General features: G+C 43.7%; 1 protein-coding gene across 1 annotated transcript; it reads left to right on the top strand.

Annotated features, from left to right (window-relative positions):
- Nucleotides 1-3,575: 3,575 nt before the first annotated feature.
- LOC144277366 (kelch-like protein 31) lies at nt 3,576-12,727 on the top strand. The gene is given in 4 exon segments (XM_077838110.1): nt 3,576-3,617; nt 3,619-3,694; nt 8,736-9,954; nt 11,995-12,727. Coding segments are annotated over 4 exon segments (2,070 nt in total).
- Nucleotides 12,728-13,343: the final 616 nt, after the last annotated feature.

Below are 13,343 nucleotides of genomic sequence, written 5' to 3'. Positions count from 1 at the left end.
TTCAACAAGTTGAAACTTTATAACTGTTAAAACACAAAGTGTTAACATCACATGTCAAAATATACAAAGTAAAGATCCTGAACTCAAACCCTAATAAGCTCTCAAACAGCATTTTTTCTTACTTTGCCTACCTGTACATTGGTATTATTATCAATAGAAATATGTTTCATCGATGTGTGTGTGTATGGTGAAATTGACGTTTACCAACATTAACTGATAAAAATCTAATCCCTCCAAACCTAATTACATAGATTATATCAATAGCATTGGGTGCCAGTTACAGAATTATAGGTATCCAGGGAACAATGACAGAATTAGACACATTCAACCCAATCCTGTCATTGTATGTATCGATGTTCAGATCCAGAATTACACATACTGGGCATCGGGTTGTTCTAGAATTACAGGTATTACCGCTCTGGTCCAGCAATTATATTCCCACACAAAAACCTATGCTAAGAAGGAGTCAGGGTTAAGATTATGTATCAATAGCTAAAGGGTAAAAATAGGTTGTAATTATCTCAAAATCTTTTAAAACCCAAGAAATTCAGAGTTAAGGTTACACTTAAAAAAATCTAAACATGTTACAGTCAGAAATACACTGTTAAGGCATCCAAACAAATTTAACTCAGCCCAATAATGACCCCATGAATGGTACAATTTACAATTAAGGGATTTTAATAGTTGTAGTACCAGACTAAATTAAACAAATTTTTAAAAGCAGATTACTTTTTTTCATATTTCCCTCATGGTGTTAATAATCATTAATAAAGTAGCTTAATGACACACTTAATTTCTTCAGGTACAGTCTGTGCACAAGACTTCAGTTAATCTTAACTATATGCAAAGTTTGAAGAGTCTGCTTTAGTCCACTGTTAAGATCATTCAGGACAAAGAAAAGTCTGACACAGATGTAACATTTCTTATCAAAATATATTTTAATTAATTTTAACTCTAAAGTAATTACATTATTGATCTGTAAATTCTCACAAAAATAATTCTGCACTCATAAAGTACATACTGTAAGACTGGGAAGAACACACTGTGGTTTTTATACAAAACAAGTTGATCGCTGCTTTAACTACCAAATGGAACTCAATCTTACAATTAAGTTGCAACCACTGATCCTCAGAGGCATTTACACGCTTAATGCCCATCAATGGGGGTTAGTAGGGTTGCCAACCCTCCAGGATTGTCCTGGAACCTCCAGGAATTAAAGATTAATCTTTAATTAAAGTTTACGTCATGTGATGAAACCTCCAGAAATACATCCAACCAAAATAGGCAACTCTAGGAGTCAGGCACACCCAACTCCATATGTATAGGCATTCATTTGCTAATATTGTACATAGCGATGTTCATTATACACATTGAAAGAGAAGACCCTATTCTACAATGTCTCAAGTTACTTATGGCACTGTAGGTGCGTTGTACACAGCACTCAATTTTCAGCTAAAAATATAGATTTTCTTAATGCTTTTAACAGCACCCACCCTGGTTGTATTCAAGATTTCTTACAGTTCTCAAGCTTATAATGATGCTAAGGTCATTTCCAAGAGAATTTCAGGCCCTTTTGTCCTGTTTAGACTGCAGAAGAGCGTAAATTCTTTGCTGAGCTCTGCACTGGCCTATGCAGCATTTTCAGGTATCTTATTAAAAGGCAGATTCCACCCATCTTGAAATTATTCTAACTGCCCAAGAAAGCCCTCACAATTCTAAGCACAACCTTTTTATTTAATTCACACTTCTACAAAGTAGATAAAGAAGCTACTGTTCCTATGGGACTTTTACTCTTCCTCTGTTAGCTACGGTACAGCAGTTTAACACATACTAGTACCTGAACTGCATTGTGCTGGGATGAGTACAATGAAATTGTTAAAACAACCCTGTTACTTTTAGCTCCACTCAAAACACAGGGGAGAAAGTACCATAGTTGGAAAAATGGAAAATAGAAAAATCTGTCAAAAACTGTGTTTTCAAGCTTCCATTAGATTGCGAACAATAACGTGAAATAAAATGTTTATAAATGACCTCCCGCTGGATTTAACAACCAAGAGATGGTCCAAGTTACACAAGCCACAACAAAAAATAAATGCATTCAGAAAGGGAAGGCTGATGCTTTCTGCCTTTCAACCATCCCAATCTTTCACCTCAAAATTCACAGCTGGCCTAGCACTGTCATGCCACTGCTGTAGCACCTACCACTGGTGCTTTGCTCCAGTTCATATGCATTACCACAACTAAATCCACCACTACGTCGTCTTAGATTGTCACCAAATTTAGAATGCCATATGAGAAACATAGCAATAATCCAAAGAGAGGAATATAGTGAGGTAAATCTTTGCTCAGAAGTCGAAACACTGGGCAATGTAACATACTAATAGGTAAATACAGTTCCCGCTGCTGTAGCTGGGAGTTATGGTGGAATATGGTGAGAAAAAGAATGAAATTGGAGGAATAATATAAATACCCCTTAGTATGAATATTCTTGACAATATTTGATACCACCCAATGATTAAGAGAAGGTCTGATCATGGAAAACCGTGCTGAAGAATCCCTGGGCTCTGATTCTGTCGACCATTTACCTCATTCATTCAAGGGGGTCAGATTCACTCCTTTGCAAAGGGCCAGCACAACGCCTAGGCATAAGTCCCACTTGAAGTCTCAAAACAGGGCTTACGTAGGATTTTAGTGGTACATAGGCCTCATGCCTGAACCACAGAGCTGAATTTCACTCTAGAACTGCCTGGGCTTCAAAGGGACATGAAAAACGCGAACAGACAAAATACTCCTCCACAGAGCTAAGAAAATGGCGTAAACATGGTCTGTGAAATCTCTGTTTGAATCTGGAAACAAATTTCAGCCTCTTTTCCAGTTTGTTTTAAGCATCCAAGCATCCAAACGTGGCTGGTGCGAACACATGTGAAAAGCAGATTTTTAATAGTTGCCAAAAGCCAATTTTAATTAGATTTGTAACTTCTCTGGCTCAGGGGCTGTCTTTTTGGTCTGTGTTTGCACTGTATATAATGGCATCCTGGCTCATGGCTGGGGCTCCTAGATACTGTTATTATCAATAATAATTAATAATAATGTTGACTGTCAAAGTCACAGTTCATGGCCACCATCCTGACGCAAACTGTGATTTGTATATTCCATTCCTGCTAGTCCGTCTGTGAGATTATTGGGCCAGATTCGCAGATGGTGTAAATCAGAGGCGCTCCACTGATGGGCTGTCCTCCCTCTCCCCCTGTCCTCAAATGGCCTCTGTCCTTGATCGGTCCCTTTTGGAGTCACCGCCACTCACTTTCACTCGTGGTCAATGGCAGATTAGAGAACAATCTGAAGTTTTTGGAAGCACATCCAGTTTATTTGCTACCTCTAGATTCTGGCAGCCACTGTCATGCTGAATTTGGCTGGAACTGAGCTCCCTCTCTTCCTGACTCTAGCCCTTTCCAGGTCTCTCAGGCCTGTGCTGAGGACAGCTGTCCCTGCGTCACCACCAGAAGGCTGCTGTAAATGCTGATGTGATAAGAACAGTCAGCTGGCCTAGCAGGGTTGGGGGAGGGGTGGGTAGGATGTTTCATTTGGAAAGTCTGAGGGTCTCTCGATGCCTCCTGATGTCTCTTGATGTGCAGAGCACAGAGCCTCTGCCCTGCTCACAGTCCCCATTGGACTAACCCATTTTACCACCAAGGTAAGGAGCAGAGAGAGCTTCGTCTGAATGGATCCGGAAAGCCAATATTTGCCCTTTCAAGTTCAATATTTACAGAGAGATTTTCTTGTGTGGGTCATTTGAAATGTTTAATTTGACTGTAGATGGCAAAGAATAGCACAGGGAATGTGTCCCTGGGGGTGGGGCACGGGATTAAAAAGTGGGGCAAAACAATTTATTGGCATTTAAATTAAACCTGGAGTTTTGGCTTCCAAATAGTTTGCCAGGAAAGTTGTATGTTTATTTTGTAAATCACATAGTTTTGTGTTGTTATACCATGTTGAAACACAGTGCACGGTGGTATTAATACTAATTGACAGTGACACAGGCTATTTGATCAGACACCAAGGAAAATAATCCAAACAAAATACCTAAGGGGGAGGAAGAGTATAATTAACCAACTACAGGTGAATCTTTGCTGTTAACCGGGTAATGCTCTTAGTCAGCTCCTCATATTGGTACAGAGATTATGTTAGCAAAATTTTGGGGGGAGGGATAACTGATTTAAAAATAAAATAAAATATCCTTCCATCATTTTCTATCTGTGCCCTTTTAAATCTAATCAGGCTATTTGAACTGCACGTAGCCAGGGATTAGTCTGTATGAAAAATATTCCTTTTAAAATAATCGTAGTAATAATCTGACCAGAAACAGCAAAACTGTCCTGTTCTGAACTAACTGTATTTTAAAAAGGTGGCTTTTCCCTTTTGCAGTTGGACACTTGAGCAACATTAACCCAGACTTGTAAACTAGGATTTTTCAAAGGCAAGGGAATGAGGGGCCCCACCTTGCTGAAATTTAGTAGAAGCTGCTGCCCAAACTCTTTCAGGGTCCTTTGAAAATCCCAGCTTCCCTTTATCTGTATAAAGTTTAATGTAACTCAGAAATATCCTGTCAGGACACAGGTTAGGTCTTGAGAGTTTTGGACTCTGGGACCAAGGGTTGTCCAGATGGGCATAGCTTTTCTCAAATAACTGTTCTGGAATAACTCACTGGAATAGTTATGGTGCTTTAAATTCACACCCTAACTTGTTCTGGAATAACTTCGCCGTGCAGACAAGCCCTGAGACACCAAAGCAGATATGTCAATGAAGCGCTTTGTTAGAGATATCCTGAGACATGGGAGATTATAGAATGACAGAAACCAGAAATCAGTTACCACAGCTGGTAAAGCTCATTCTCCTCCTCATTTAAATAAAATGCAACATATATATATGAAAAATAGATCAAAACTCAATGAAGTCAAAAGAGTTGCACCAGGGATGAAATGCAAGTTAATATACCAACATATGGGGTGCAGTCATCTATGTATCCAGTTATTTATTTATTTAGCTACTCATAGAGTCCAAAGGAGAATAATCACTGAGAGAGAGCGTGCGAGAGAGCGCAAGCAAGCAATACTCATACTGTACACACAAGGGATTAGCAAGACTTCTGGTGCGCGATTTTCCAAAGAGCCTGTTGGATGCTGAGCTCTTTGGAAAATCTGGCCCTTGGAGTCCAGCTCTTCCTCCAGGTGTCTGAGTTTAAAATGAGGGCCAGGAAAATGTGCAAATATCATGCTGCTGTGGCCTGCCGGTCATCTAGGTGGGTTTGCGATGGATGCATAGATCCAGGCTCCAGCCTCCATAGGGGCCTCTTCATGCAATGCTCCCATCCTGTCATGCAGTGCAGCAGTGTTGATCCAGGCCAGGCCCTTCACAGGGTTAACCTCTAGCGTCTAGTTTCAAATCAATGATGATTTGTTAGTGCAGATAATGTGCTTGTCCCTGTATAAAAGTCAAAAGTGAAGGCAGTCCCTGGCCCAAAGAATTTACAGTGTAAAAGACAGACCCAGAGATACAAAATATCCAGGAAGGATTTTTTTTAATATTGTTATTATTAAGAACTCTCACCTTAGGAGTGTCTTGCATGATGCCACTTGGAATTTAGCCGCTACTATGGAACAGCACCCTTAAAACCAGAAACACTCTACAAAGCTCCTTTACCACATGGAAGCTGAAATAATAGGGACAGATCCTCAGCTGCTGTAAATCAGCATAGCTACATTTATTCCACTGGATTACACCATTTTACACCAGCTGCATGTCATAATAGCTACAGACTCCAAGCTGGGTGTTAGTCATGCTGAACTCGAGACTCAAAATACAAGAGGCAGGAAATTCAAGTTAACTCCAAATGAAATCTGGATGCTCTGTCCTTTGTTTATGCAGCAGAGAGGCAGACCTTCCCTGTACCATAGGGGCAAAGGGACTGATGCTGTAAGGAGCTGAGTAAAGTTGGTTAGAAAACGGACTTTTGTTCCATGGGAAGTTCCAACATTTTGAAATGAGTTTTCATTCTGAATCAGAACGAAAAGCTGAAATGTCAACAGTTCCTGTGGAACAGAAATTCTGAAAAATTTCAATTTGGAACCATCAAAACATTTTGTTTTGAGAAGTAAAACTGTTTTATTTAGATAAAGTTGAAACATTATAATATAATGTAACTATTATGTATATGATTAAATAGACTATATATAAAAATGATATAATATTAACATTAATTTTTACTAAAAGTCACATGAATTGAAATGATAAAGTGGAAACTAAATGTTTTTACCTTATCGAAACATTTCAACAGTATCAAAATGAAACAAGAATGTCAGCTGGGGTCAAACTCTTAGTACTTAGAGGTGAATGAAAATGCTAATTACCTTGGGACTAATCCCAATGAAGTCAATGCAAAACTCCCGTTGACTTCCATGGAGCCAGGATTTCACCTTTTGGGTTTGGATTGAAAGAAGCAGGTGAGTAGCAGAGTCCGACTGGATTCTCTATTCACATGGACACAGCAGTGGAAGAAGCCCACACTACCGTTATTTTTCTGATTATAGTTTTGCAGCAGGATCACTTAAATGGCTGAACTCTTTTAAACCCAGATTTGATTAGATTTAAGCACCATGGAAATCACTTTCCTCTGTTCACCTTACAGACGCATACCCATCCCTGCAGCCCCCCGCCCCGGTTCCCAGCATTACCACGCCAGGGATTCATGAACTAGGCACACAGCACCTTTCCCCTGCTTCCTGACTCGCCTCTACGTATGTTCTAAAGGGAACATGCAGTCAGGCACGAGAACAGTCAGAAAGCTCCATCTGCCTCACACTGGTCAACTCCTCCTGAGCCGGTGGTTGGCACAGGACAGCAGCGGGTTAGGGGACGCAGTGATAACACCCTGTCGCAGTTCCATGTTATCTTCCTCAGCAGAGGCTTTCACTAAACTTTTCCCTCTCTGGTTTTGGGCTAAATGTGAGTCGCATCCCTAACTGTCTGGAACGATATTTAGCCCTCGCCTCCCAGTTCTAAATATAACCTGATTGCTCAACCCTCCAGAAACCTGATCTTATGTCTAAGTGTAATAAACAGCCCTGAGGTATGTGTGAGACATAGACCCTAAAGCTATTTCTGGCCTATAACACATCTGTAACTCAAGCATATGGGTCTCTCTCTGCTCACCAAGTAGGAGGTGGACAGAAATAGCCAGGGTACTGCAGTGTGTTTAACGGGTGTGCAAGTTACATTTTGCCTGGGAACAATTCACAGGGCTTGGGTTTTTTTTCATTGGTTTTGCTTTGGCCAACATTCTAAAAATTACCACGTCAAGGAAATGGGTGGTAGCAGGCTGGTCTTCTCAAAACCACTCCCTGTTATAACCTAGTCCCCCAACACCACTGTTTTTCTACTGTAGATGGCCAATTCATGACTACTAACGCTGAATAAAAGTGGCTTCCAAACGTTCCTTTGGTGTCCACAGGGTGTGTTTAAGGTCTATCCCAGCATTTAATTTAGAACAGGAATAAAGATCCAAATCCTCAAAGCTATTTATGTCCTAAATCCCACTGAAATCAATGGGGGTTAGGTGTCTAAATACCTTTAAAGGCCTCGGCTACTGAGACCATGCACTCCTCTGCTGTAGCATCTTCTACGCAAAGCATTCACAGGGGTTAGAAATATTTATTAAGTTTCTCAACAGCCCTGTGGGGTACTTAAATAGTGTTACCCTATTTTGTAAAGGGAGACATGGAGGAACAGGGGGATAAGGCCTTAGTTTTCAAAAGTGGCCACTGATTTTGGGTGTCCGGATGGAGACACCTTGGAAGTAATTTCAATTGGTGCTGAGGACCCACAACTCTACCATGAGCTGTGGGTGCTCAGCACCTCTCAAAACCAAGCCCAAGGTGTCCAAGGCTGGGCATTCAAAATTACTGGCCATTTTGAACATTTGGGCATTGATGTTTCAAGTTAGGCTCCCAAAACCTGAGGCACTCAAAATTATTTGAAGATATAGGCCTAAGTGACTTGCCTGAGGTCAGGAAGTCAGTGGCAGAGTTGGGAGTGGAGCTTGGGACTCCTGACTCCCAGCCTCACGCCTCACTCCACTAGAGGTAGATCAAAAGCTGGGGAGAGGTTTCCATTCTGCTCCCTTAACCAAAGAGAGTTTTTCCACTGACTTCAAGAGCTTTGGATCAGGCCCCATGTGCCTTAACTAGAGCTGGTCGCAAAATGGATTTTACGCCCCGCCCAAAATGTTGAGATTTTGAAATTTTTCATGAAAGAAAATTCCCAATTTTTGTTTTGTTTTGGGTCAATCTAAACATTTAGTTTAAATTTCAACCCTTTTAAAAGATTTTTTAAAATTTCTTTTATGTAAAATAAAGTGAATGTCTAAACAAAAAAGTCATTTTGAACTGAAACATCAAATCTTTTCATTCTGAACATTTCAAAACAAACGGTTTTCAATTTTTCCCTCAATTGTTTTCATTACAAATTTTTTTGTCAAAATCTATATGATTTGGGGGAAGAAAAAAAAAGTTTTGCCAAAATGGAATTTTCTGATGAAAAATTGTTCTGACAAAAATTTCTGACCAGCTCCAACCCTTGCCTATTCCTGTACTATAGCCATTATTTAGCGATATCTACAGTACTTCTACATCTACAGTACTTCTTGCTACAGTGTCTTCTAACTTTTCCTGTCTCTGTAGATCACCATCTGACGCCAACCTCCACTGAGATGGCACCCAAGAAGAAAAATCCCAAGAAGAACAAAGTCGACAAGGGCGAGGGTCCCCCAGCCCACGTGGTGGTGGAGGACACGTTGCTGGATATCGATCACCTCAATCACTTGAATGGTCTGTATGAAAATGTCTCCAATGGCTTCCGCTGCAGTGCCACAGAGGTCAAGAACCCCAGTCATGGAGGCAGCCTCCTGGAGGAGATGAGTCAAATGCGCCAAGAGCGGTTCCTCTGTGACCTCACCATTGCCACCAAAACCAAGTCCTTCGATGTCCATAAGCTCGTCATGGCTTCATGCAGCGAGTATTTCCACAGCCTGCTGAAGAGAGATCCCAACCTGCCACGAGTAGAACTCAACGATGTCTCCCCTCTGGGCTTGACCGCCATTATCACTTACGCCTACACCGGTAAGCTGAATCTCTCCCTATACACCATTGGCAGCACCATCTCAACTGCCAGCCGCCTACAGATACATGCTCTGTTCAACATATGCAGTGACTTCCTCATTCAGGAGCTAAACGTAGAGAACTGCATGTATATCGCCAACATCTCGGGGACGTACAACCTCAGTCAGACCAAGGACGCCACCCAAAAGTTCATCCAGGAAAACTTCCTGGAGTTCTCTGAGACTGAGCAGTTCATGAAACTCACCTTTGACCAGCTGAACGAGCTGCTGATTGATGATGGTCTGCAGATCCCAAATGAGGTCATTGCCTTCCAGATTGCCATGAGATGGCTTGAGTTTGACCCTAAGCGAGTCACATATGCTGCCAACCTCCTGAGCAACATTAGATTTGGCACCATATCAGCTCCCGATTTGGTCAACCATGTGCAACCAGTACCACGGATGATGCAAGATCCTGAGTGCCACAGGCTGCTGGTGGAGGCTATGAATTACCATCTGCTCCCTTACCAGCAAAATACTCTTCAGTCCAGAAGAACCAAAATCCGTGGAGGCCAAAGGGTGCTAGTCACAGTTGGTGGCCGTCCAGCTTTGACCGAGAAAGCTCTCAGCAGAGAGATCAGCTACAGGGACCTGGATGGAAACTGGAACAAGATGGCTGAGATGCCAGCAAAAAGTTTCAACCAGTGCGTCATTGTGATGGACGGGTTCCTCTATGTGGCAGGAGGGGAAGATCAAAACGATGCTAGGAACCAGGCTAAGCATGCAGTCAACAGTCTGTGCAGGTAACACAAAATTTCCTCAAGGCAAGACAGTTCCCATGAGAGTGCATCTAAAAAAATAAGTACTCAGTTTACAAACCTGTGGCTGCATACATACCTGCCACAATCATCAATGGGGTTTGAACCTGAGATCTCAAATGCCGGCCTCTATCACATAAGCTAAAGGAGAACTCCTTTTGCTGCGCGTGAGTAGTAGGTTGTTATAATCTTTGGGCCCAGCCTTGAGGGACAGATAGGATTACACGCATTAAGCAACAGTAAATTCTATCATCATTTTTTCTGAGGATATTTTCACAAGGGTAAATGAGCAGGAGGAAAATACAGGCTAACCCAATCAGAAATATCTATTATACACACATAGCTCCAGGAGCACACAGAGTGAAATATTGCTACGTTAAGGACTATCCCATCAGAGAAGCAGTGTAGACCAGCAGAGTGGGCACTGGAGTGGGCGACAAAAGACTTGCAATCTATCCCCAGCTCTGCCATTTATCTGCTGTGTGACTTGGCCGAGTCAGATTGCCTCTGTGTTTCCTCCCACCCCTTGTCTGTCTTACCTACTTAGATTGTAAGCTCTGTGGTACAGAGAATGTCTCTTACTATGTGTATGTACAGCTCCTAGCACAACTGGGGCCCTGATCTCAGTTGAAGCTTCCAGGCTCTACCATAATACAAATAAATAATAAGAATATCCATTATTTAGTCAGACAGTTAATGATACAGATCCAGAAAGCAAGAGCAGCTTTCATGTAATTTTTCTGCTTTTTTGTGGCTCTTCAAGCTTATCTTTTCTATTCTGGCTGGAGATTGCTCAAATCTATATATAAATTGTCAGTTTCCATTCTTTAGCTGATTCCCAGTTTGGCAGAATTAGTTTAAAAAAATTAAATTCACCCTCTGTATAATTTCTATTGTTTGTCTTCTTTCTTTCTTCTTTGTCGCACAGTTTAAGTGGAGGGTTTGGGTTTTTGGAAAGTTCTGATGAAACATGTCATGGGACTGTGTGGGGATTATTATTAACAGAGGAGAAACGTAACCCTGGCAACACCAAATGGAGGATGTTGTTGAAAATCGAGACACACAGTTGGGGTTGGGCTTGCACCCAGGGTTCAGAATAAAGAACATGGATGCTACAAAGGAAAACCAGCACAGTTAATGAACAGCATTTTGCCTCCCAGAAATCCATGTTCAAGTTTGCCTTCCTGACATGAGTTTATTGGTCTCAGTCTAATCCCTGTGAGACATTGTCTCCAGATCACAAAATCATCACAGAGTTAGAAATAGTTGCTAGCCTCTGCTAGGGAGAGAATGTGAGGAAGAACCCCCTCATAGGACATATGTCAAGCATGTCTTCATGCCCTACTAGCAGGCTTTCAAATACTACTGGGATGAGGACAGAAGAACCCCTCTAGAATAGAATAGGTCTAAGGATGGACTTGGAAGGGCTTCTTATCGGTCAAGATACAGTGCTAGAAGCTTCTGGGGCTCAGGATTGGGAGGGCAGGCTAGCCTAGGTCAGGAATACACAGGGGATACACCGCAGGGCAAGCAGCATGTTCAGAGCCTGCCTGGCCCAGGCCATTCACAACCACTGAATTCATTCAAAAGTTAATAAAACATGGAACGGCCCCTGCACCATGTATTTTTCCTGCAGCTGAGAAAGGCCTCAAGATTCCACCTGTCAGGTCTCCTCCTTTCTATTTCTATCCCGTACCTTATTCAGCTGTTCTGGCCTTGCCAGACTTTCCCTTGGATTGTTTTCTGGGTACAGTAACTGCAATGCCATCTGCCTGCCGGTGCTCAGGTTCGCACGGCAGCAGTTTGCCTTGCAGCATGTGCTCAGCTTTGCGCTGCAGGGGGCACAAGGGAAAGATCAGAGGTGTGATGTAGGATCTGTGGCTTGAGAGATGCCTGAAGATCAGTAACTTGTCGTTGTCAAGCAGGGGTAGAAGGGAGAGATCATATGTCCCCAGGGCGGGTTCAGAGCAGCCCTCCGCAGCATGGGATCAGAGGCTAGGTGATCGCTCTTCCTTCTCTCCGCAGGTATGATGCTCGCTTCAACACCTGGCTGCACCTGGCCAGCATGCAGCACAAGAGGACTCACTTCAGTCTGAGCGCCTACAACGGTCTCCTCTACGCCATCGGTGGGCGCAACGCAGAGCGGGTCCTGGCCTCCATCGACTGTTACATCCCTTCCACCAACAGCTGGCAGAGCAAGGCCAGCATGGAGATCCCTCGCTGCTGCCATGCCAGCACGGTCATCGACGGCAAGATCCTAGTCACCGGGGGCTACATCAACAACTGTTACTCGCGCACCGTGTGCAGCTACGAGCCCAGCACAGACACCTGGAGAGACCGGGCTGGGCTCAGCACCCCCAGGGGTTGGCACTGTGCTGCCACCTGGGCTGATCGTGCGTACGTCCTAGGGGGCAGCCAGCTGGGCCCTCGAGGTGAGCGGGTGGATGTGATCCCTGTGGAGTGCTACAATCCCGACACAGGCCAGTGGAGCTATGTGGCACCCGTGCCCACCGGGGTCAGCACGGCCGGGGTAACAATCCTTGACGGGCGCGTCTGCCTCGTGGGAGGCTGGAATGAGAGTGGGAAGAAATACCAGAAGTGTGTGCAGAGCTACAACCCCGATCTGAATGAATGGGCAGAGGAGGAGGATCTCCCTGAGGCCACCGTGGGTGTGTCCTGCTGCACCATCACCCTCCCGCACCCAGGAAGCAAGGGATCCAGGACTAGCTCAGCGGCATCGGCAGCGGTCAGCATTTAATGGAGGAGCCGGGGGCTAGCATTTCCGCCTGCAGCTGGGGTCACAGACAGAGCTCAAACCTTGCCTCAGATTGCAGGGCAGCTGAGATCGGAACGCACCAAGAGACCTGGGAACTAAGCAATGGCTCGTGTCACAGCAGTCGGGGAGCCCGCGGAGCGGCACGATCTAGCGGATAGAGCAGTGTTCGGCGATCTTTGACAGACAGTCTAATGGTTAGCACAGGGCCCTGGGACCTAGAAATGCCTGAATTCTTATTCCAGCTGTGAAACGAAAGCCCTCTATGGCCTTAGGCAGGTCACTAGCCCCCTTACGCCATGGGGAAAATGACACTGATCGCCACTGGGAGGAAGCACTTCAAAGCTAAGAATCCGTGAGGACATGCTCAGCTTTAGCATTGTCTCTGCTCATCCCTATGCATACCGCCAGGGTTGCTAGATTCTTTCCATTCTCAGCTGGTTTTGTCTCCCATCTAATCAGGGAAGCCAGTGAGATCTGACAATGGGTCAGTGCATCCAGATCCTGCTGACGGTATCAGGTAATGATCAGAATATGTGACTCAACCCAGGGCAGGCAAAGCCCCACCGCCCTTCACCGGCTTCAACTAGCGTTCAGGTTT

This window comes from Eretmochelys imbricata, chromosome 19 (genome assembly GCF_965152235.1).
Source record: "Eretmochelys imbricata isolate rEreImb1 chromosome 19, rEreImb1.hap1, whole genome shotgun sequence".
In the NCBI taxonomy this organism is placed as follows: domain Eukaryota; kingdom Metazoa; phylum Chordata; order Testudines; family Cheloniidae; genus Eretmochelys; species Eretmochelys imbricata.
Note: the sequence above shows the minus strand (reverse complement) of the source record. Positions and strands in the feature narration are given on the sequence as shown.